At 44.1% G+C, this 25,373-nt stretch overlaps 1 protein-coding gene across 6 annotated transcripts in view; it reads right to left on the reverse strand.

The window, feature by feature from the left end:
• HEXA (hexosaminidase subunit alpha) overlaps positions 1 to 25,373 on the reverse strand; it is a 31,345-nt gene that overhangs the window by 4,173 nt on the left and 1,799 nt on the right. The window contains exons 2-11 of one of the 6 annotated variants that reach the window (XM_081506324.1): positions 12,557 to 12,647; positions 9,487 to 9,579; positions 9,096 to 9,272; positions 6,646 to 6,738; positions 5,573 to 5,638; positions 3,862 to 3,908; positions 3,241 to 3,351; positions 2,270 to 2,371; positions 1,302 to 1,434; positions 547 to 727 (exon numbers count right to left, since the gene is read on the reverse strand). In XM_081506324.1, the coding sequence (XP_081362450.1) occupies positions 547 to 727; positions 1,302 to 1,434; positions 2,270 to 2,365 (410 nt within the window). In that variant the 5' untranslated portion in view covers positions 2,366 to 2,371; positions 3,241 to 3,351; positions 3,862 to 3,908; ... (3 more) ...; positions 9,487 to 9,579; positions 12,557 to 12,647. Of the gene's footprint in view, positions 1 to 546; positions 728 to 1,301; positions 1,435 to 2,269; positions 2,372 to 3,240; positions 3,352 to 3,861; positions 3,909 to 5,572; positions 5,639 to 6,645; positions 6,739 to 9,095; positions 9,277 to 9,486; positions 9,580 to 12,503; positions 12,648 to 25,373 lie in introns of all 6 variants that reach the window. The other 5 variants (XM_081506325.1, XM_081506321.1, XM_081506323.1 and 2 more) reach the window with 5 other exon arrangements.

Here is a 25,373-nt window from a genome sequence, read left to right on the forward strand (position 1 = left end):
ATTCTTTATTCCAAGTGCATACAAGCATTGCTGTCTGTCACCCGTGGCAGCTCCCTTGCCGCACAATGTCGACATTTTATTTTTTCTCTCTCCTCCATTCTTTCCCCAGATCCAGCTCTAGTTCCCACTTCTCCAAGAAGACTCTCAGCCTCTTTTGAGCTAAGTAAATCTGAGGGCTGGAACCTTATAATTTAATACTAACTAGACACTGTCATATATTAGCCTCAAATTCGTGTGTCCTGCCTCTTCAACCAGACTATTTTAAACTGTCAAAAGCAGGGACTATCTTTCTCCATCCTGCTTTTTCCAAGACAATTCTGTGCCTGGAGGTGGTTTTTCTGTCAATATCTCAAGACTATGACAAGATCACGGACTTGCCAAGATCAGGTAGGGTCTCTTGGTAGGTGGCGAGAGGAAAGGCCGAAAGCCTGAGGCATCTGGATGGACCGCTGAGGAGCACCTGAGACAGGGAGCTTCTTCGAGGCTAACTTCTCCTCTGAGTAGGCCATCTGTCAGGCCAGGATGGGAGGGTCATAGGGCTCATACCAGCAGGTGAAATCAACCTCATCTCCTCCAAGGTGCAAATAAAAATCTGGGAAGACAGTACTGATCTCCAAGAAGAATGTGCTCATGAACTCGTAGGTATTGTTGAGAACCGGATTCACTGGCCCAAAGGTGCCAGAGGGGTGAGACCCAGAGTAGCAAGGAGTTAATAATCCAGGGACACCTAAGGCAATAGAGAATCTGACACTAGTGTCACAAATACACAAACCCCACGTATAGTCATATACATGATGACAATCATGTTCATAGACATTCTCTCAGGTAGGAACACTCAGGCACTCACTGACATGAGCATTTAGTGACAATCAAGGAAATACAAGTGTGTCCACAAATCATACCCAGACAACTGTCACACACTCCTGCTGCCTTGACACATTCCTCCACTGGGGTCACCCTTGCTCCCAAAGCCAGCTCTCCTCACGTAGCCTGCCAGCAGAAAAGCAGAGAGCCTGATCTAGACAGACTGGCAAAATCTTTCTTCCACTCTGGGCACAATGACCTACAAGGGCATTATCAGGCAAGGACATCTGAGAAGAATTTGCCCATGTTTTAATAGTAAGAAGTGTCCTCTTTCACTCAAAGTAAATTCTGCCTATCTAAATTCCCAGTGGAAGAAGTTGATGGAAAATATTCTTCCAGAGACCAAGGCTGGGGCATGCTACATCCAAGAGCCAACATCCTAATTCCCCATTGAAGGAAATCAGTGGACTCCCTCCAACTGCAGACATTATTCTTACCTGGCCCCCAGGACAGAGTGTGGCCAGGAGTGTCAAACTCTGCCAGGACCCGAATACCCCGAAGTCGCGCATATTCAATCACCTCCTTCACATCCTGTGCTGTGTAGATGTGAGTGGCAGGGTTGTAGGACCCCTAAAAGGCACGAAACACATTGAGGATCCCATTTCCTGAAGGCTAGCAGAGGAGAGGATATTCAAAATGCCTTCTGGCCCCCCTGGATATCAGAAAACCTGCCCACAGGGCTTCCTTGGTGGCGGAGTGGGTAGGAATCCACCTGCCAATGCAGGGGACCCGGGTTTGATCCCTGATCCAGGAAGAACCCATATGCCTCTGAGCAACTAAGCCTGGGTGCCAGAACTACTGAACCCGTGTTCTGGAGCCTGCGAGCTGCAACTACTGAAACCTGCATGCCTACAGCCTGTGTTCTGCAATAAGAGAAGCCACTGCAATGAGATGCCCACGCACCGCAATCACAGAGTAACCTCTGCTTGCCACAACTAGAGAAAGCCCAGGCAGCAATGAAGACCCAGCACAGCCGAAAATAAATAAATAAAATTATTTTTAAAAAAGAAAGAAAATCAACCCACAGCCTGTTGATATCAGGTGCTGTCTTCAAGGAACTGTATCATAATTTCCCACAAGCTGTCCACTCATTGTCTTATCTCAGTGCCATGATGCCAGCGAGACAGACAAATAAGGTAGTTATTATACCCAGCTAAGAAAATATGAATAAATAAAAAGATGGGACCAGGAAAGATTCTCTCCTGAAGGTCACAGAGGAAATTAATGGTACAATTTAGACTTGAACTCAGGTCTCTTGACTCCAAAGCCAGTGCCCTTCTCCTATATGTGAGTGTTTCCCTTAAACTGGCTGGTTAGGAGGAGAGCTGATGTCCTTTGCTAGCAGGGCCATAGCCAGAGTCAGACTTCAAGCCATCAACTTGGTTTGGGTAAAATCGAAACATACCTTTTTGGTGAGGTCTGGGAAAGTGAAGCTCTCATATGGGAAAGAAGAGTCATCAACCAGATGCCAGTGGAAAACGTTGAATTTATTGTATGCCATGACATCCTGTAGGTCAGAGCACACACTGTGAACCCAGCACAACTTCTCCAGCTTTAGCCCCCAGCTTGGCAGGCTGCGCTACACACTTTAACAGGCTCAACCTGCCCCAGCTTCCTGGTAAGTGTTCACAGGTTCTCTGTATCAAACCTTCCCATCAGGTTATGCCTGCCATGGAGGGAAGGGGGAGACCCTGCACGTCCAAAGATGGCTGACAGAAGCAGTATTTCCTCTTTGGGGGATGAGTTACAGTCACACTGGGAGAAGGGCTGCAGCTCTGTGGTACCTGGGAGTCAGGAAATCCCACAAGACCATGGAAACTAATATTTCCTCTTGCCACTTGTTTTGGGTTGTCTGACTAGTGTTTATCCAAACTGTGAGGTCTGTTGTGAGTTTAATAGCCTCATAAGCCATAAATCTGAGATGCCAAGACTAGTGGATGTGTCCACTTCTCTGATTCCATCAGAAAACCAAAGGAATAGTTAGACATGTAAGCCAGATGGGTAACTGTCAGCTAAGACTGCCCATCAAATTCTAGACAGTTAGGATCATCCCCAGCTAAGGCTCTTGAACATCTCTTTCCTAAGACTTTATACTAACTAAAGATAGCTGCCCTTGGTCAGAGAAGCCAGTTCCCCAACCCACCTCCTCTGTTACTGGAGATGGTCTGGACATTGGTCCTCAGTAGCCAGTGGGGTACGTTTAAATCACTTGTATTTTTTTGAATCTTGGAGCAGGTCATCTTTTACATATTTCCTGGGAGCTCATAAAGTTACATAAATTCCCTCTGTAACTCTTTAAGAATATGGCACCGGATCTATCTGTTGTCCCATCACCCCAGAATCCTAAGGGCAAAGAAGGCCTTAAGGCCTGGGTACCAGAGTGTCCAGGATGCTAGCCAGTGGCAGGTAATGGCGAGACGTATCCAGCAACAAGCCCCGGTGAGGGAAGCGAGGGAAGTCCTCAATATCCGTCTTGTTGACATAGAACTGTGTGGACCAAACATCGAATGTGTCAGGAGTCTAAGGCAATTCACCAGTGGGGTGGAGGGGGATGAGAAAAGTCTTCTGAGATCCCTGAAAACCCAACCAGCTGACTGTTCTTCAGGGTAACTATCTCCACAAACACCCCACACCTCCAAATGAATGACCATAAGCACGTACCTCTCCTGACAATAACTTTCCCCTGCCAGCCAATGCAGCTGTCCCACACACCACTCAGCTCACATGTACCAGATTCTCACTGACTCAATATTTTCTTCAAAGCAGTGTGGTCTCAAGGTCATTACTCAATAACGACGCAGGGGAACTAAGTTATACCCCAACTGGCAAAATCTACCAAACCAGTTTCCACCCATTATCTCCATGAATACTCTCTTTGGGACCATCTCAAGCCACCAGGACTCTGTTTAAGGCAAAAAAAGGTATTTCCAGGACTCTCAATATTGCAAGCAAATGCCAGAGATTTAAGAGGAGCCCTTTTTGAAGGCCCACACTCACCGTGCCCTCAGGAGATCTCCAAATAAGCTGGCTAAATGTCTCCAGACCTACAAGGAAGTAGAGAGGCGGATGTAAGGACTTAGGGAGGGGGGTAAAGAGTTAGAACCATCTAGAAGGTTTCTATGTGGCAGACCACAGTGCTTGCGCACACAGTGAAATGAAATCTAGTGTAGGCTGCACGCTTCTCAACAGCTAGAAAAGGGGAACAGTAGGAAGCCAGTATCAATTTTTACTGTCTTTTATTTTGGGAGCATGCAGTGTAAGGGGGTTTTGTGCCCCTCCTAGCAATACACTCACCCACATGCCTCTTATCTATAATCCCTAAGTCTTGAATTCACAAAGATATTAAGAAGAGAGGCCAGGCATGCTGAGTCCAGAGCATTAAATGCTCTCAACAGCTGGGGCCTATGAGGACATATGAAAGGACAAGCCAGCTCACAAGGGGTTAAATAGTTCGGTGGAAAATACTCATCAGGAGCTAAGGGAGCTGAGAAAAAGGGGCCTCCAACCCGCTGCCTCTTCACTTTGAATTGTGAGAATGTGATCATAAACTTGAGTTTCATAAACTCAACGAGATCGTAAACTTGTGGGTCCATAGCTGGACCCAAAAGACAAAGAAACATCCACTTTTCCTCTTAGACCCTGAGAAGAGAACCAACTATAGGGAGCTGAGGTCTGGCAGGTAGCAACTGCCCCAGGAGACTGGACACAGACTCCTAGATTCCAGTGAGGCCCAACAGCAGGCATGCTGCGTCCAGAGCACTAGATGGTCTGAACACCTGGGCCTTCATTTCTACAAAACCAGCAGAAGCCCTGTGAAAGATTCCCAGAATCCTAAATTTTCATAATTTAAAAATCTGTGAGACCTTTGTGGTCATTCAGCACCTCCTTTGAGGCCAACTTCCAGTGTACCATCTGGGCTTCTCTCCAGTCTGACCTTGACGCCTGGAACTTGGGGTCCCAGAACTCTCCCACTTTAACCTAATTGTTAGCACCCACACAAAATGTACAAGAGGGAAGAAAGGGGAGTCAACATGCTATTTCTCCAAAATGCTGGGGAGGGGCGGAGGGGCTAGGGAATAAAGACAAACCGAAACAAGGTTTGGAGTTCAGTGAGAATTTCCCTCATTCATCGGCAGAGCTCTTACTAAAAGGGGTGGAAGTATTTGGCTAAGTCTGTGTCTATGGACCAAATATCTTCTCAGTGGACCAAATACCTTCTCAGTGAACCAAGAGGAAGGGCAGGGGCCTATCACCCATTGGCTAGCGAAGTCCTCATTTTATTACTGTTTACGTCTTTTTTGACATTTATCTCTCTTTTGATCTAGATTTCCGTTTTAAAGAGCCCTTCCAATCCTGTGTTCGTAGTGAGAGCTGAACAAACAGTGTGTGTGGCAGAGTGGGCCCCTCTCCCCAGCCCCCTGCCCCTGCTGGTGCCTGCCATCAGCCTGCAGGGACTCCCTCTGCTTCCCAGAGTACCTGCCAGGGGAGTGGCTGTCGCTGCACAGGCTGTGACACCTGTCAACTGCTGGAGACAGCAGTGAGGAGAACACTCCCTGCAGGGAGTTGAGGAAATACTCCAACTGGTCTCCATAAAGCAAGTTCCTAAGGTGGGGGTATTTGCCTGGCCCCCGGTCCTGCCCCTCACCCCACCAGTGCCCACCTTCCCACATCATCCTTCTCTCTCCCAGCATCAGCCCCATCTTGTTACCTCGCAGGGCGCCCCAGACAGTCTCGGAGAGGAGGAGACACTGCTCATCATTTATGGTCAGTGTGTCTGAAATGACAGAAATGATTCCATCAGGTTAAGGATTTCTACCCTCAGATCATAGAGAATCACATGTTCTCTGTAAAACCTCGGATTAAAAATCTACAATAAGGAACTTTCCTGGTGGTCCAGTGGTTAAGACTGCGCTTCCACTGCAGGGGGCATGGGTTCGATCCCTGGTCGGGGAACTAAGATCTCGTATGCCGTGGGAAAAAAACAACAACAAACAAACACATTTTTTCTTTCAGAGGAAGCATTACCTGAGGGAGCAGGGCTGATACTCAGGCCTGGGGCCAGAGTGGGAGGGTGGTCACCCAGTGGCTCTGAGGCCCTGGAAAATGATGTGTGAGGAGGGGCAGGCTGGCATGGAATCCTCTGCAAAGCACCCCCCGCCCTGTGGGTCAGTTTCCCCACCAGAAACATGGATTCCCGCCAGGCTGCAGCTCAAAGGACGAAGGGGAAAGGGATGCTTGGAGGGGTGAGTCCAGGTTACAATGTTCCCAGAGCCTTTGAAGTCACTCCCCTCTCCCTTTGTCTCCAAGCTTCAGCTACTTCCTCAGCAATGTGAGGAAGAAGCCAAGACCTGAATGTTCATTTTGCACACTGAGATGTCCCCAAATGCTGCTGCTCAGGGCAGCCACAGGACGAATGACTTGGCTTCACCTCAGTTCAAATGGCCGAAAACTCCTTCTCTCTCTAGTGTAGGGTCTCTAAGAGAAAAACCAACAAAGTGCATAAGTTCCTAAAATGCTGGTGGGATTATATTCAGTCCAGAAGGTAGGTGTCCTGTGGGACTCAGTGACTAGCTAGTGTGATGTTCACGGCCGACCTTCAGACGCTGGTTAGAGTGCACAGGAAAAACTCTCCTTAGATGGCTCTGGGCACTTGGTGACCCCTGCCCCCCCCCCCCCCATGGAGGGCTCCAGGCCTAGCATCTGCAACTGAGGCCAGGACATCTGGAGTTATAGCTCCAGACAAGTGCTGGTTTCTAGAACAAGGAACAAAGTGGTACTTACAGTTCTCTACAGACCCCAGAGAAGGAAACTGGTCACATCCGGGAGTGACGACAAGGACCACCAATGAATTCTTCTCTGTTATATGCCGTTTTTCTGCAAGGACAGGGTAATAAACTCAGTGTGGCTGACTTGCTGCCAGAAATATCAGGCAAAACCAAGGAACTACGGGAGGGTCCTCAACTCTAGTTCTTTTAGTTTGTGTCTGTGGTAAGAGGGGAAGGGGGGCGGACAGCTGCCCTTGGCACAGATGCCGCCTAGTCACCTGTTTGACTTGTTCTCTTGGGTTGTGTTCCCCTCCCCATAGTCACCCACCCTGGCCCTTGCATGATGGACCTGCCAGCAGCTCTTTGCAACCAGGGCTCTCTGTTTCTGGCTTGCAGAGGTTCCAAGACCTCAACAACTGCTTCTGAACTAGAGGTGGCTCTGGAGTATTGCTAGTCAAAGTGTGGTCTGCAGATTAGCTGATGAGCCAGTGGTGTTACTGGTTGGTCACCAGATAGGAAGCTTATATGACTCCAGAGTGTAAGTCAGTTATGTCAGAGCAAACACAGTTTAGTGCTAACAGTTTCTTGTAACAAGGTTTTCTTGATGAAGGGAACAGTTTTACATTCTGGTGAATATGCTTCTCATCTCATTGCAGACTGGCACTTGAAGTAGCACTGCTCTGGAGGGCTCTAGATGAAGGCGTCCAGCTTTGTAACAGGTTAGGAGCTGATGTGAGCAGATGAACTAGGTGATAGGAGGGTATGCCGTGCAGAGGAGGCCTCAGATGGCCTAGCTGGCACTCCAGCAAAGTACGTGGCCACCAGACCATCCTGTTTCTTTCCTTCCTCTTCCCAAACAGGTTCTCTGTCCAAAGCAGACTTCTGCCCAACAGTGGAAAGCCACCCAGTTGGAGACAACAAAGTATCTAATATGGTTCAACAGATTCCAGTCTACACAGGGAAAAAAAAAAAAGCACCAAACCGTAACACAAATGGACGGTCTCTTCCCCTCCTCCCACTGGTTCTTGTCCATGACCTTCAGGGTGGTACTGATTGTACCGCCCCCCAAGCATGAACCTCAGTGAACTCCCTCTATTCTGTTTCTGGAGCCACATTTGTCCCCATTGCCACCATGACATCCATGACTTCCTATGAAACTACAAAGTCAGGGGTAGGATGGTCTGGCACAGTGCAGGGAGAGAGGATTCAGAACCACATTGGAATCCCAAACATTACCCATCTGTAGGCAGAAGGAACTCAGGAGCCTTGAACCAAAAGGAAGCCTGCTTAATTGCCTGCTCATTATACCACATGGCTGCATCTTGGCTTTCAGGCTGGCCAAGAAGCAAGCCAATCAGGGGTCCTTTCCTACTATCAAGAGCAAACACATTCCTTCCCCTGCCGGTAAATACGCTGTTGCCCCACACTAACACCTGCTTATACCCTGGAGGCAGAAGAGAATTTGAGGCTATTCTAGAACAGGCCAACTCACAGCTCCATTCTAAACCCTGAAGACTCATGCCCACAACATAGAAGGACAACCAGACTGTCAGGGCAGAGAGCGCATTCAACACAGAATGTGCAGGGCCATCTCTACAAATTCCAAAGACCAAGGAGGGCTTCACTGAGAGGCAGGCATGAAGAGAACTGTAATATCCCTCCTTAAACTACAGCCTCGTCCCTCGTCTCCTTGTCCCCACTGGACCCCACACATCACACAGTCCCAGTATCACTGTGTGGAGAGTTCATCTGCACATCTACCCAGGCAGGCATGCCAAATAGGGCAAGAGTCCTAAGCTATCATCTTAACCTTCTGGACTTCAGTCTACCAAATAGAGAAATCTCAGCTCCCTTATGCAACTGCCACAGTCACCATCCTGATGACGAGAGAGGCTGCACAAACCCCAGCTTAACTGAACTCTTACTGAGAAGACAAGGGAACATGTAATTGCTGTTATTGTATTTTGGTTTTTCTAAAACACACCTGCACTTCATTCTCTAAATCCCTGGTCTTTTAAGAGGGAAAAGGTCACAGACTCCTTTGAGGATCTGACAAAAATGAAAGGACTTTTGCCCTAGAACAAGGCCCCTCATTTAAGGGGCTCATCTCTCCACCCCCAGCCATCATCTCATGGTGAAGAAGCCCTATCGTAAGTGCTCTCAGTGACTCATATGGGTCTGGGTTGATTAAAAAGACACAGAGTCATGGCTGCTGCTTAAACAAGCTCTGAGGAGGAAGGACAGGAGTAGGCGGTGATGTGAGAGCTGGCAAAACAGGAGGGACACTGGGTCACTTAAACGGATGTAAATAGAGACCATCATTGTAGTTTCCGCCTCCGAGTCGCTACTCTGAAGAGAACAGGAAGTAGGCAGGGGACAGGCAAGCTGCCTCCACACACACCCACACCCCCTGCACTGGGAGGGACTGAGGTGTGGGAAGCAGGGTCTGGCAAACAGCCGGCTCACCAGCAATCGCACGGGCACCCTTGCGATGGGCCTGGGCAGGACAGCAGGAAATTCTGAAGTCGCCAGGGCTCAGGAAGCAGCGTGGAAGACAGAGTACCAAACTGGGAGATCAGGAAGAGTTAGTTCTGGCTCGGTTTTGCTGCTGCCAAGCTGAGTGAGTCTTGTGGCTCCCACTTCCTCCCTGGTAAACAATGGCAGGGTGGGACCATTGTTTACTGGCTGCTCCTCCTCAGAGCCAACACCTCATGATTCCACAGACAAACCACACAGCCCGCGGTCCCCTTCCAGACCACTGCTCCCTCATCTCACTGCTTTCACGGAAGCCTGCTCTTTCCCGGCTTCAGTGAAAAGTCTGTATTTTTTTTTTAAGAAGTTAAAAAAATTCAAGGACTTCCCTGGCAGTCCAGTGGTTAAGAATCCATGCTTCCAATGCAAGGGACACAGGTTTGATCCCTGGTTGGGGAACTGAGATCCCACATGCCACCTGGTGCAGCCAAAAGAGAAAAGAAAAGAAAAGAAAAAGGCAAACAGCCCGGAAGTGTTTATAGAAAAAGTTATCTTCAGCACCCCTCTTCTTCTCTGACAGGATAACCACTATTAATTTTCTCTCCTTATCCCTCTCTTTTCAGCACAATTTTGCCTTATTCATCACAGGTCAGGTCTGGAGGTGGAACTCTTGATAACAGGGGAACCCGAGACCATTTTACCACCCAAATCCCACTGTTTGTGCTTGTGCGGGTCCCAGTACTGACCCTTCCATTTAGTTTCTGTTCTCCATCCTCTGCCGTCTTCGCTTCCTTCCCGTTGCCCGAGATGTGGGCACCTCCAACACCATAGAGCCAACACTCTCAACAGTCCATCCCTTCCTTCTGTTGCATGCAGTGGGCAAAACCCTCAACCTGGATCAATCGAACATCTGCCTTTGGTGCACCTAATCCTGGTCTCTCATCTTGGCTGGGCCCTTGATGCCGTCCTGAAAATCACCACCACCACTGCTTTCTCCTAGTCTCTGCAACAGCTATTTCAGACTTGTACCATTTCTTCAAGTCCATAACCGGATTACCACTTGCTTTAATCTCAGCAGAAAACCAGAAGGGAACTCTGCCCACCTCCACCTTCCCCTCTCCTCCCTGACAAAAATACCTGCAACATACACCTGGTCTTCTCCTCTTCCTACCTCAGTGGAAAGGGCTTCTTTTTACCTGTGGTCTGCAACTCTCCCCAAGCTCCTCTTGTATAAATTAGTTCCCTTTTCCCCCAGGTCTTCAAATTATTTCTTTTTGCAATTCTCTCCCATCAGCATTAAAATATTTGCACGTCTTCCTGGTCTCAACTCATCCCAAAGAGTCTCTCTTTCTCTCTCCTTCTGGTCACAAAGAAACTCTATAGGAAATGCAGGCTAAGCAGTTCAGTGCTAAATTTCAAAGTCAGACAGATTTGGGTTCAAATCTTGGCTGATACTTTCTAGCTGTGGGACCCTGAGCAAGTTATTTTTCCCTCTGAGCTGCAGGTTCCTCGTCTGGTGACCATAACAGTATTTAGCCTATTGGGCTGAAGATTTAATGAGTTAATGCATGTAAAGTGCTTAGCTCAGTGCCCAGCACATAAAAGGAGATGCATGCACAGTCCTCTCTTTGTAGCCACTTCCTGACATCCTCTCAGCTCCTCAGTCCACTATAATCTAGCTTCCTTCACTATCACTCCTGGGAAAATACCTTCACCAAGGACCTGTGGTTCTGCAACTAAATGCAAGGGATTTTTTCAATTTGTTCATTCATGTATCAGTTAATTTATTGAGCACTTACTATGTGCCAGGCTGTCCTAAGTGCTGGGGATACAACAGCAATCAAAACAGACAAAAATCCCTGCTTTAGAGAAGCAACATTCTACTGACACTCACTTCTGGGCCTCTTGGCAGCATCAGACAGCCCTGACTTTCTTGAAACTAAACTCACTTAGCTTAAGGGACACTTTCTGTCTTGGTTTTCCTTCTAAGGCCTTGAACATGCTTCCTTGTTCTCCTTTTCCTTCATCCTCCCCTACACGCTAGTGTCCCCAGCCTTCCAGACTTCTCTTTTTCTCCTCACTTTACACTCTCTCAGGACAATGTCATCCACTCCCAGGGTGATTGATGATTCTTAAATCTATCTTTCCTTCTGGAGCTCTAGACTGATACAACTCCACTCAAATGTCTCAAAAGCACTTCGAAACTTAAACACAGAATTGACCTAACTCTATATTAATCTTCCTGGCTGACCTTCTCTCTCAATTTGATAATAGCACCATCTATTGAATCACCCAAACCAGAAACCTCCTCCTCCTCTCATCTTTCTGAGTAGATCAAAAGATCATTCACGTATGCTTATTGACTGTCTAGTATGTGGCAAATCTTGCGCTAAGCACTAAGATCTGTTGCTGTTGTTTAGTTGCTCAGTCGTGTCCGACTCTTTTGTGACTCCATGGACCACAGCCCACCAGGCTCCTCTGTCCATGGGATTTCCCAGGCAAGAATACTGGAGTGTGTTGCCATTTCCTTCTCCAGGGGATCTTCCTGACCCCGGAATCAAACTCCTGCATTGGCAGGTGGATTCTTTACCACTAAGCCACTAGGGAAGCCCAAGCACTAAGATGACATAAACTAAGAAGAAGGACCCTGGTGGTCCAGTGGATAAGATTCCACATTCCCATTGTACGGGGCCTGGATTCAATCCCTGGTTGGGGAACTAAGATTCTATATGCTGCAACTAAGCCCATGCACCACAACTACCGAGCCCACATGTTCTAGAGCCTGCGCACCACAACTAGAGAAGCCCAAGTGCTTCAATGAAGACCCAGTGCAGCCAAACAATAATAATAAAAGAAAGATCTAACTAAGTGTTGTAACTACAAAGTTGATAGTAGCTCTTGACCTCATCTTCCCACTCCCATTGGGTTAATGCCTTGATTCAGCCTTTTGGGAATTTTCACCCAGATTATAAAAAAATCTCCCAAGGTGCTCTCCCTGCCTCCATTTATATACCATGTCAATCGACTATCCTTTGTGATCTTTTAATATGAAAGTCAGATTATGACAATCTCTGCTCAAAACCCTACAGTGGTTCCCCACGGCTTTCAGGATAAAGTGCAGAATTCGGTGAACGATTATACAAACTTGTCTTTCTCTGCTCCTGTTTGGGAACTCTCCCAGGAGCACGATGAACTCTTTACAGAACCCTGAAAGTGCTACATTTTCTCACTCTTTTTCTTTGCATGTATTGCTTCCTCCAACTGAAACTAACTTTGCATTGCCTCCATATCTTACCTGACTAAGAAACAGCTCTGTAAAACTTTCCTTCTGTAAAACTTTGTCCGTCCCCTCCCCTTTCCTAGCAGACCTTCCTATGTGATCATAAAGCAACATATACATACATTTTTCTTAACAGGTATCTTAATATATGCTGTTTATTTGTCTGTCTCCTCACCAAGGCTGTGAGTTCCTCAACAGCAGGGACCAATCTCAGTGTCTTTGTATTCCCAGTGCCTGACACACGGTAGTCATTCAATAAATGTTTGCTGAAAAGAAAAAATGAATGATGCTAGAATTTTTTAAATGCATATTTAATTCTATATATGCATAATGATTGTGCTACACAATAATCAGGTATAAATGGCAAACAGTTAATATAGAGATTACTTTTATACACCCAAACCTGGCATTTCTGAAGAGTTAAGATTCGGTTGCCATGCTGTGTATGCTCAGTGGTGTCTGACTCTTTGGACCCCATGGACTGTAGCCCCCCAGGCTCTTCTGTCCATGGGATTCTCCAAGCAAGAATACTGGAGTGGGTTGCCATTCCCTTCTCCAGGAGATCTTCCCGATCCAGGGACTGAACCTGTGTCTCTTGTGTCTCCTGCATTGGCAGGTAGGTTCTTTACTACTAGTGCCATTTAGGAAGTCGGATTCAGGTGGTGAATAGCAGTAAGACACTCAGACACCCAAAAAGTGCCTTTTCAGATACTGCTCTGAAGACTCTTAGGTCCACCAATCCAAAGATTTGGGTCTTTCTACTTCTCTGGAAGGCAGTACTCCTTCCTGCAACAGATATCTGGAAACCATATCTTTATCTCAGTGTATAATAGCCTGTCCCTCAAACCACCCTGCTCCTCCCTGAATCAAAACATTTCCATCACAGCAATGTATTCAATTTACAGAATCTTAGCAGCATGAAGAAAATACCACTTGCTTTGGTAATAAAGTGGCATGTGTTTTGGCTTCTGGAGTGAAATCTTGGGAAGTCAACCCAGTTTCTGGCACATCCCACTCATTCAGGTCTACCCTGCCCAGCAGTCCTGCACTCTCCTTGATGGGGCTGGCGCTGGTTCTCCCTCTCCCTCCCACCTTTATATGCATGGCATCCAGGCTTCCTCTCCCCACACTTGACCTAATGAAAGCCCTTGGAATCATTCATTTCTCACTCATTCCAGCAAGAATATACGGAGCACTTACTGTGCATCAGGACCTGTGCTAGGTACTGGGATGGTTAAAAGGAAAAACAAGCCCTGGTCCCTGCCCTTGAGGAGCTCACAGTCTAGTGGGAGAGACAAATATAAACAACAGTTTCAAAACAGTGTGATTAAGGCTACAGTAGATATTATAGCTGCCTCCTTGCAGAGGCAGAGAGGAAGGCTTAACCTTGGAAGGGGAACCTCTGAGCAGGACTCTGAACCTTGAGTTGGAGTTTGCCAGCTACCAAGAGGGAAAAGGTATTCTAAGCCTGGGCAGCTGCTGATACACAAGAGCAGTGATGCATCCAGGAGAAGAGGCAAGGCCGTCCTGTCAAACTTCTCCTGGTAAAGTGGGAATTGAGAATCTACCTGCCCGGGCCTGCAGCCCCTCCTGAGTGCTGCTGAATTCTGTCTGGACCATGGTGCCTCCTCCCATGAGTTCTACAGTTCTTTTCCCTCCATAGACTACTAATACCTACTCTGAAGTACAATCCGTCTAGCCCATAGGTGAATCCTGAATGTTTTCCCTTCTGTCTTCTTTTGTAAAAGTTGTAGTTAGAAGTTTTCTTTTTTCCTTTACTTTTCAAACTTAACCTGGACTTGTTCACTCCCCTCATCCACTGCAAGAACATCTCCCTATAATTCAAGATCCTAAGAGATAACTTTAGTTATCATTTTGCATACTTCCCAGTTTTTTTTAACTATATGGATTTATTTTAAAAACAAAAATGAGAGCCCAATACATATTAGTTTGTAACTTTTTTCCACTTACCAAAATGATTTGCAGATCTTTTAATGTCAGTATAAATAAACCTACATCATTGTTTGTAAGTGTTGAATGCAATTCCATTTTGGAGATATACTTTAATTTTTTTTTTCATTTGGCCACGCCATACAGCTTACAGGATCTCAGTTCCCCAACCTGGGACCATGTCAGTGAAATCAGAATCCTAACCATTAGGCCACCAGGGAACTCCCAAACATACTTTAATTTTAAAAACCTGAAATTACTAACTTCTTTCCTCTTTGTGGACATTTGGGACTACTTCTAGGTTTTCAATATTATAAACAAGCCTCTAGTAAATATTCATATCTATATTATTTTTTAAAGCAGTTGTAAGAGATTTTGGTAGGAAAATTCCTAGAGGTAGAAATGCTAGGCCAAAAATATGAAAGTTTTTTTTTCCTTTTATTATTTATTTATTTTTGGCTGCGCTGCGTCTTTGCTACTGCACACAGGCTTTCTCTAATTGCGGCAAAGTGGAGGCTACTCTCTAGTTGTGGTGTGTGGGCTTCTCGTTGCAGGGGTTTCTTTTGTTGCAGAGCATGGGCTCTAGACTGCACAGGCTTCAAGGGTTGCAGCACCTGAGCATGTGATCCCCGCAGCATGTGGGATCTTCCCAGACCAGGAATCGAACTTGTGTCCCCTGCATTGGTAGACAGATTCTTAACCATTAGGAAAGTCCAAGTTTTTAGTTTTCACGCTGCCAATTACTCTTCCAAATTACTGTACTAGTTTATCTGAACCAATATACATGGGCCCATCTTTCCGTCCTTCCAAAACTAGACCATCTCAATTCCTTTCCATCTATGCCAATCTGATTGATAAAAAGAGATACAGCATTGTTTTAATTTGTATTTCTGTAATAGTCATTGAATTTCAGCACTGCTTTGTATTTACTGGTCATATTCTTTGTACTTTTTTCCCCACAAAAAACTTTTTTATTGAAGTACAGTTGCATTGTGCTTTCTACTGTACATCAAAGAGACTCAGTTATACACACACACACACACACACACACATATAATTCTTTTAAAAATGTTCTTTTCCATTATGGTTTATCCCAAGAGATTGGATATAGTTCCTTGAGCTGTACAGTAAAACCCTGTTGTTTATCCATTCTATATGTAACAGTTTGCATCCACCAACCCCAAACTCCCAGTCCATCCCTCTCCCTCCCTGCTCTCCCTTGGCAACAACAAGTCTGTTCTCTCTGTCTGTGAGTCTGTTTCTATTCTGTAGATAAGTTCATTTGTCTTTGCATTTTTTAAAAGTTAATTTTCTTTTATTGATTTGCAGAGCTCCTAGATTTTAACCTTGTCTTTTAAGGTTACAAATATTTGCCTCATTTTGTCCTTTATTTTCCATCATATGGGTTCTTTTGCTTTAATTTGTATGTAGTCAAATCTGTTAGTCTTTTCCTTTATGGTTTCCTTTATCGACTTGCTTAGAAAGGCCTCTTCTACCCTGGGACTAAATGAATTGTTCCTTTGAGTCCTTCTAATAGTTTGATGGCATATCTTTAGATCTTTAGCACACCTGGAATTTACTTTTGTGCTTGGCATGAGGTAAAGATTAAAAAATTTTCCAATGAATAACCATCAACCAGTCATCCTAACATATTTATTGACTAACACATCTTTTCACTTTTGATTGGAAATGTTTCCTTTATCATATATTAATTTCTCATACACACACACACACACACACGTGAACTTTTGCTTATCTCTGGAACTTACTTCCCTGGCAATCTTATAGTCATGGAAATCTACCGGGTTGTACTGCTATCCTCTTCTGTCACTCTGCCCAATACATAAACACCTCTGTTCTTTTTGGGCCCACACTCCCATTCCTGTAAGGGCTATTTCCTCTCCTCCACCAAGTCACCTGTACTACACATCATCCACACCTGCCAACCCTCTGGAAACTTATTCCATGGTTATTCAACTACCAACATCTGCAGCCTTTTCTACTTCCCCCATAACTGAACACTGCCTTTCCCTACAACTTGCTCTGAGAGGCAGCTCCTTCTCACATCCTAGGATAGACATATGGGGGCTGCTTCCAAGCCATCTACCCTCTTCCATCAAGTGAAAAAACAACCACCACCTCTCCTCTGAAAATCATGACATTCAGCTATAAAATCTTGAACCTCTCCTTGTCACAACACTCTGCAACTTCCTGGTCACTTTATTTACCTAAGACTTTGGATTCCAGTCTCCAGTCTTCCTCTCTGTCTGAAAGCTAGTCATAATCCTAGGTGACTAGGTGATTCAAGAGGAAGAACTAACCCACATTCTGGCTTAGCAGTTATCCAATGACATCCGCCTTTTCCTCCTCAACACCTCTCATGGTCACCTTTAGGACTCAGAAATGTTCCAACTCATTCTCTCAAGCTTTAGCACCATTCAGCTAACTGTCTGCTAGCTAATTGGCACCTCACACTCAACAGGTCCAAAATCAAACTCACTTTTAATCATTCCCGTTTGCCTCCAACCTCTTAATCAATCTCTCTCTCTTTTCACTCCTTCCCTTGCTCTCCTACTATTTCCCCTATCTTTGTGAATGGCAGCTGAATAAATTTAAATTACTAAATTGCAAGTCTGGTGTCATCCCCAGCACCCACTTCTCCATCAAAACCCCTACTTTTCAAGCATTCCACTTCCTAAAATTTTTTTCTTTTGAAAAAATTTTTAATTTTATGTTGGAGTATAGTTGATTGACAATGTTGCATTAGTTTCAGGTGTATAGTAAAGTGATTTGATTATCCATATACATGTATTTATTCTTTTTCAGATTCTTTTCCCGTAAAGTTCATTACAGAGTATTGCGTTCCCTGTACTAAACAGTAATTCCTTGTTGTTAATCTATTTTATATAGTAGTATGTATATGTTAATTCCAACCTCCTAATTTATCCCTCTCCTCCACCTTTCCCTTTGGTAACCCTAAGTTTGTGAGTCTGTTGCTGTTTTGTAAGTAAGTTCATTTGTATCACTTTTTTAGACTTTCACATATAAGTGATATCATATGATATTTGTCTTTTCTGTCTGATTTACTTCACTTAGTATGACAATCTCTGGGTCCATCCATGTTGCAGCAAATGGTACTATTTCATTCCTTTTTATGGCTGAGTAATATTCCATTGTGTAAATGTACTACATCTTCTTTATCCATTTAATTGTCAAAGGACATCTACTTCCTAAATTTTTCTTCAATCTTTCTAGTTTTCTCTGTCTGTACAGCTGTCAACCCACTTAAGCCACTTTCATCTCTTATCTAGACCACTGTAAGAGCCTTTTAAGTGGGTTTCCTGCCTCTAGTCCCATTCCCCACCAATCCCCAATGCAGTCAGAGTTTAGTTACATCACTTATCCTGTTTAATGGCCTTTATTGGCCTTCCTTGACCTTAGGATAAAGTTCATGTTCTTTATCAGGGCTCACCAGGTCATTTCATGACCTTGCATCTACCACCTCTTTAGCTTCAGAACTTGCTGATTCACCCTGTAGCTGTGTGCTTCATAGTGACTTTACTGAACTTGAGTTTCTTAAATATGTCATGAAAGCTTCTTTCCTAAAGGCCTTTCCTACATGTATTTCTTTCTGTGTAGATTACTAACTCCACCTCCATCAGCTCCTTTCAGATCTTATTAGCTCTTATTGGAAGTCTTCTCAAAATGTACCCCCTATGCATATGCACGCACACGCACGCACACACACACACACACACACACATACATATATCAGGTGTTCCCAAAGCACCTGTACTTCAGTTATTAGCAAAAATCACACTTTACTGTATGTCTGTCCACTTCGAGACTGTAAATTCTTAAGTATTCTAAAAAATTCATTTAAAAATTTTATACAACTTTTAAAGGTTACTTTCCATTTAAGATTATTACAAAATACTGGCTACGTTCCCTACATTGTACTTACACCTTTGAGCCTATCTTACACCCAACAGTTTGTACCACCCACTCCCCCACCCCTATATTGCCCCTCCTCCCCCCAACTGGTAACCACTAGTTTGTTCTCTATATTCTGTGAGTCTGTTTCTTTTTTGTTGTATTCACTAGTTCGTTGTATTTTTTAGGTTCCGCATGTAAGTGATATCATAGAGTTACCTGTCTTTCTCTGTTTGAGCATTATGCCCTCCCCATCTATTTTGCCGCAAACCACAAAATTTTTGTATGACTTTTTTATGGCTGAATAGTATTCCATTGTGTGTATGTGTGTGTGTGTGTGTACACACATACAACATCTTCTTTAGCCATTCATCTGTTGATGGACACAGGGTGCTTTCATATCTCAGCAATTGCAAATAATGATGCTGTGAACACTGGGGTGCATGTATTAATATCTTTTCTAATTAATGTGTTTGTTTTTTTCATATGTTTAGCCAGAGGTGGAACAGCTGGGTCATATGGTAATTCTATTTTTAGTTTTTTGAGAAACCTCCACTCTGTTTTCCACAGTGGCTACACCAATTTACATTCCTACCAACAGTGTAGGAGGGTTCCTTTTTCTCTACATCCTCACCGATGTTATTTGTGTTCTTTTTGATGATGGCCATCCTGACAGGTGTGAGGTAGTACCTCATTATGGTTTTGATTTGTGTTCTTTTTGATAATGGCTATCCTGACAGGTATGAGGTAATACCTCATTATGGTTTTGATTTGCATTTCCCTGATAATTAGCAACACTGAACATCTTTTCACATTCCTGTTGGCTATCTGCATTTCTGCTTTGGAAAAAATGGCTATTAATTTCTTTCAACCACATTTTAATTGGGTATTTTTTTGACGTTAAGTTGTATGAACTGTTTATATATATTGGATATTAATCCCTTCTCAGTCATATTATTTGCAAATATTTCCTCCCATTCAGTAGTATCTGGTCTTATTTAGGTCTTTAATTCATTTTGAGTTTATTTTGTATATGGCGTTAGAGAATATTCTAACTTCATTCTTTTACAGGGAGCTGTCCAGTTTTCCCAGCACCACTTGTTGAAAAGATTGTCTTTTCTCCATTGTATATTCTTACCTCCTTTGTCACAGATTAATTGACCATAAGTGTACCAGTTTATTTCTGGGCTGTCTATCCTGTTCCACTGATCTATATGTTTGTTTTTGTGCCAGTACCATACTGTTTTGATTACTGTAGCTTTGTAGTATGAGACTGTAAATTCTTTAAGGACATATGCAGCTCATTAATATTCTCTGGACCGGTGCTATTGACAAATTATAGTTGCTTAATAAATACTGCTTGTATTAAGGATGAATGAAAGAGGGGAAGCCAACTAGAAATACTACTGGAATCTGCAAACAATGGGCCAGGGATCAAAATATTCACAACTTGAGTGCTAACGATTAAAGCAATTAGATGTTAGAAGTTACTATCTGAAGTAATTAACACTGAAGTGTTATCAGAGTTTAATCCTACAAAAGGACAGTGAGTTTCCCAAATCCCTAACTGGTATAATGCTTGATAAAGGTATTTATGAGTAGACTGTCCCTACACTGCACAGCGTAAAAAGCAAAGTCTTGGTAGACAAACAGACCTGACTGGAATTTGCACTCTGCCACTGCTAGCTGTGTGACTGTGGACATGGTCCTTAACCTCTTTGAGTCTCAGTTCTGAAAGATAAGTATAACACCAACCTCACAGAGCTGTTACGAAGATCAGAGGGTATAACATACAGCAAGTGCCAGATACGCAATAAATGCTAGTTTCCTTCCGTTTTCTATTTGTCTTTTCCTAAAGTCACTTTTGCAAGTTGGCTGGAAGAGCTTAGGGGCACGGTGCCTTGTCGGAAAACCACACCACAGACGCAGCTTCCCGAGGGCCTTCCATGAGCTTCTTACAGAAGCCTAAGGGCTCCACTACTGTGTGATGCCACCCTGTGTGGCAAACAGGCTGACACACCACCATATTGGGTTGGCCAAAAAGTTCATTTTCTGTAACATTTTAAAAAATCCTGAACAAATTTTTTGGCCCACCCAATATAAAAGGGACATGGGCTTGGAACTCTGAATCGGCCTCAAACTAGGACTGTGGCCCTAGTCAAAAGACCAAAGCCACAAATGTGGGATCCCAGTTATTTCCAGGACAAGACTGAATAGGACTGTAGTTAAACTTTTCATCCAGGACAGTGTACCTGGCAAGCCATCTCCCTTGCTCCCATCCCAAAGCTTTATCAAAGAAAGGAAGCTTACTGACTGACAGTCAAGTGGCCAAGCACTCAAACTTCCCGCATCTGAGCACACACCGCCAGAGAAGAGAGTTTCACACCAGTCTCAAGCCGCAGCCAACCTCAAGATGTGGACACAATGGTAGCACCCCACTGCTAGCTAGAGATACAATAAACAGTGGCAATAACGGTAGCTTAAAACAGATGCAGGAAATAAAAGAGAGAAGTTCCTGACCCAGTAATAGGTCTTATTCACTACAGCCATGAATAGAGAAGAAAAGCAAACCCATTTTTCTATTACAACAGACTACAAACCCATGAGCCTTGAGGGAGACCACAGAAAATGCTTCACATATATATGTCTCACCTCTCCAGACCCAACTTCCTCTCTTCAGCTGCCCTTCTGGTCAGTGGCCCCACAAAGGTGAGAGAAAGCTTGTCATCCAGTTGGTTAAACCTCTGGATGATGCACATCGACTCTGATCTTGTCGCTTATTTCTAGGGCCAGCAGAAGAAATTTAGGAAAACACAGAAACATAAGAGGAATAACCTCTTTCATTTCTAAAAGAAATATTAGTTGGGAAGCAAAACTCTTTTCTTTTTGTATAACTGTCACCAAAGGAATGTCACTCGGCATTGAGCTCTACAAGGACCGGGTGAGCAGCCACTGCAGTCACAGACATTCAACACACCTTGACAGGAGTTTAGGGCAAAGATCAGGAACGAGGCACTCTGTGCTCTGGGAAAACTGGCAGAAGAAGCCTTCAGACAGTTAAGATATTTTCAGGAGAAAATTGTATTAATCCAATTTCTTGTATCTTTCCATACATAGAAGAGCACCAGATATGTGTTCCCTGTGACCAAGAACAGCCTTCTACCGAGATGTGTGCTTGACCACATGGACCCCTTTCTCCACAATCACCTATGTGCTTGGTGACCTCCCCCACTACCTCTTTGGAGCAGTTCTTCAGAGCTGTGAGAGAGGCTGTCTCCTGGGTTATAGTCCTGAGGCCCCAAATAAAACTGGACTCACAGATCTCATGCTATACATTTTAATTTCAGTTGACAAATCATTAGGAAAAGGATTGAGGTTTATGCCTTCAATGGGCTAAGAAATCCACAACATGCCCTAGCAAAACTGAGCAGCTCTAAGGAAAAAAAAAAAAAAAAAAGACCCCACCTGCTGTTAAAAACAAATCAAAAAAGAAGGAATCAACTGGCAAAAAATCTCCAGTGCCGTGCTTCACTCTTCTGTGTGGAGGTGAGAAAGTGGAGTGGAAGGGGATGGGAGGAAAGGCAGCTCGAGGGTTTAGATGTTTTATATTTTGTTTCATTTTAAAAATCACCAAGTTCTTAGGCTTCCCTGGTGTCTAAATGCTAAATGGTAAATAATCCACCTGCAGTGCAGGTGACCTGGGTTCAATCTCTAGGTTGGGAAGATCCCCTGCAGGAGGGCATGGCAACCCACTCCAGTATTCTTGCCTGGAGAATCCCCATGGACACAGGAGCCTGGCGGGCTATAGTCCATGGGGTCGCAAAGAGTCGGACACACTGAGTGACTAAGCACTGCACAGTAAGAGACACAGGTTATATTCCCGGTCTGGGAAGATCCCACATGCTGAGAAGCAACTAAGCCCAAGTGCCACAACTACTGAGCCTGTGCTCTAGGGCTGGAGAAATGCAACTACTGAAGCCCAAGGGTCTAGAGCCCAGGCTCTGAAACAAGAGAAGCCCGCACACTGCAATGAAGAGCAGTCCCCGTTCATGGCAACTAGAGAAAAAGCCTGCACAGCAACGAAGACCCAGCACAGCCAAAAAAAAAAAACACCCAGTTCTTCCTTCTACTGTTCAAAGTTTGTAAATACACTCATCATTATCTCCCTGTATCCTCAGAAATGCTTGGAATGTAGACACATTAGAAAATAAAAAGCAGTAGTAACTACTTGCAAATTAGGCGATTTGCCAAAGGAATATAGTTAAAGAAGTAATCAATAAACATTCTGTGGCTGACTCCTGAATAGATCATGTTTCAGACCCTGAGTCCACTACTGTAATCAGTCTTCAAGCAGGGGAAAGGGGAAGCAGAGATGGCTCAAGGAAATAAGACTGGAATTTTTCATAAACCAGGCCCAGACTACCCACACACACCTAGACCAAGCTGAGCTTCTCGGGTTCAGCTGCAAGAAGAGGGGCTGGTAGAGGCCAAACTAGCCTAGGCCCAGGGATTCAAAATGGAACACAATTATTTTGCCCTTTGCCAAAAATGATTCTCCTGATACTTATTCTTCTCAAATCACTGTATTTCGCTTCCTTATATAGCCCTCCATCCTCCACATACCCCTTCACAAGAAAAAGAATTCTACTACAGAACTCTCTTGCTGCACTGTTTTCTTCCTCTTTGCTTTTAAGACAATATATATAAGTGCAGTCAAGTCTTCTGCATAATCAGATTTAGCCACTTTACCTGGACTTTTTAACTTATATGCAGAGTACATCATGCAAAATGCCAGGCTGGATGAAGCACAAGCTGGAATCAAGACTGCTGGGAGAAATATCAATAACCTCAGATACACATATGACACCACCCTTATGGCAGAAAGTGAAGAAGGAATAAAGAGCCTCTTGATGAATGTGAAAGAGGAGAGTGAAAAAGTTGGCTTAAAACTCAACATTCAGAAAACTAAGATCATGGCATCCGGTCCCATCACTTCATGGCAAATAGATGGGGAAACAATGGAAACAATGAGAGACTTTATTCTTTGGGCTCCAAAATCACTGCAGATGGTGACTGCAGCAATGAAATTAAAAGACACTTCCTCCTTGGAAGCAAAGCTATGACCAACCTAGACAGCATATTGAAAACCAGAGACATTAGTTTGCCAACAAAGTTGTCAAAGCTATGGTTTTTCTGGTAGTCATATACAGATGTGAGAGTTGGCCTATAAAGGAAGCTGAGCACTGAAGAATTGATGCTTTTGAACTGCGGTGTTGAAGAAGACTCTTGAGAGTCCCTTGGACTGCAAGGAGATCCAACCAGTCCATCCTAAAGGAAATCAGTCCTGAATCTTCATTGGAAGGACTGATGCTGAAGCTGAAACTCCAATACTTTGGCTACCTGATGTGAAGAACTGACTCATTGGAAAAGACCCTGATTCTGACAAAGATTGAAGGCAGGAGAAGAAGGGCACAACAGAGGATGAGATGGTTGGATGGCATCACCGACTCGATGGACGTGAGTTTGAGCAAGCTCCAGGAGTTGATGATGGACAGGGAAGCCTGGCATGCTGCAGTCCATGGGGTCTCAAAGAGTCAGACATGACTGAGCAACTGAACTGAACTGGACTTTATCAACTGCATCAAGCACCCCAAGGCTATGCCTTGTCCTTGTCACAGGGAAGGTTAAAGTGTACACAGCCACTAGAGCAGAGAGAACCAATCAGTGTTACTCTTCCTCCCTAGCCCAGCTGCCCCTTACCGGCTTCCCTCCTATGTTCTCTAGATGCAGTTTCAATGCATCTCCAATTCTGTGATGAGTTAAGAGCAGCTTGAGTTAGGACCACAGCATACTGTGATCCTCCTTTTCATGAAATCACATGCTAATATTCCAAATTTGAAACTTGAAAGACAATCAATTCTAAATGAAACCTGCAAATCATCTTTTTGATGATCTTAGACATAAAGAACAGTCCCTTGGACTGCAAGATCAAACCAGTCAATTCTAAATGAAATCAATCCTGAATATTCATTGGAAGGACTGATGCTGAAGCTAAAGCTCCAATACTTTGGCCACCTGATGCGGATAGCCAGCTCATAAGAAAAGACCCTGATGCTGGGAAAGATTGAAGGCAGGAGGAGTAGGGGGCAACAGAGGGCAAGATGGTTGGATGGCATCACCAACTCAATGGACATAAGTTTGAGGAAGCTCCAGGAGATGGTGAAGGACAGGGAAGCCTGGCATGCTAAAGTCCATGGGGTTGCAAAGAGTTGGACATGATTGAGCGACTGAACAACAGGACATAAACAAAAATCATGAAACCTTTTTACAAACTTTTATACAAAGTAGCCCTTTAAAGTTAATTTTAATATATTCAACAAATAATTAAATGTCTACATTCAGGGCATAATTATAGAACGAATGGCCAAAGGAGGAATTTTAGGAGATTCAGATTATCATGAATTATGCCACTTATTAACCTGGTCACTTAACATCTGAGGATGAGCTAATCAAATATTGATAATGGCTGTAGAAGGATCCAGATACTCATACAATAATCTTCCTTCCATTCTAGATTAAAAGGTCTGGGGAAGGGGTGGGGGATTATTCTGTTCGGGGACAATGGCATCCTAACTAACTCACAGGGATGTACATGTAAACATCAGAACAGGATGAGAACTTTATAATAATCCTTAAGGACTATGGCTTCAACCAACTAGTTTCAAGAAGAGCAAAGAAGAATGCAGTCAAATGACATAATCAGATTTAGTCATTTTACCTGGACTTTATCAATTCCATCAAGCACCCCAAAAAGTATTTGGAGCAACATTAGTTGGATGCTATCCCAAATAATCAGGTCTTTGATTTACAAACAGGATGTGGCTTAATGATCAAAACAGAGAACTAGGTTCATTCAAGTATCTAGAGCCTAAAATAATCCTGTTTAACAAGTTTAACAACATGTAACACATACCCTCCAGTTGGCAGAAACACCTGTCAATTACAAGTACTAAATACTTCCACAAACCATTTAGCAATTAATGGACTACAGCTAAGCCTTGGAGGCAAGTTCAGAATAGAGTTGAAACTCAACACCAGACTTGTTGTTT

This window comes from Giraffa tippelskirchi, chromosome 7 (assembly GCF_054371585.1).
Source record: "Giraffa tippelskirchi isolate mGirTip1 chromosome 7, T2T-mGirTip1v1.2.pri, whole genome shotgun sequence".
Classification (NCBI taxonomy): Eukaryota; Metazoa; Chordata; class Mammalia; order Artiodactyla; family Giraffidae; genus Giraffa; species Giraffa tippelskirchi.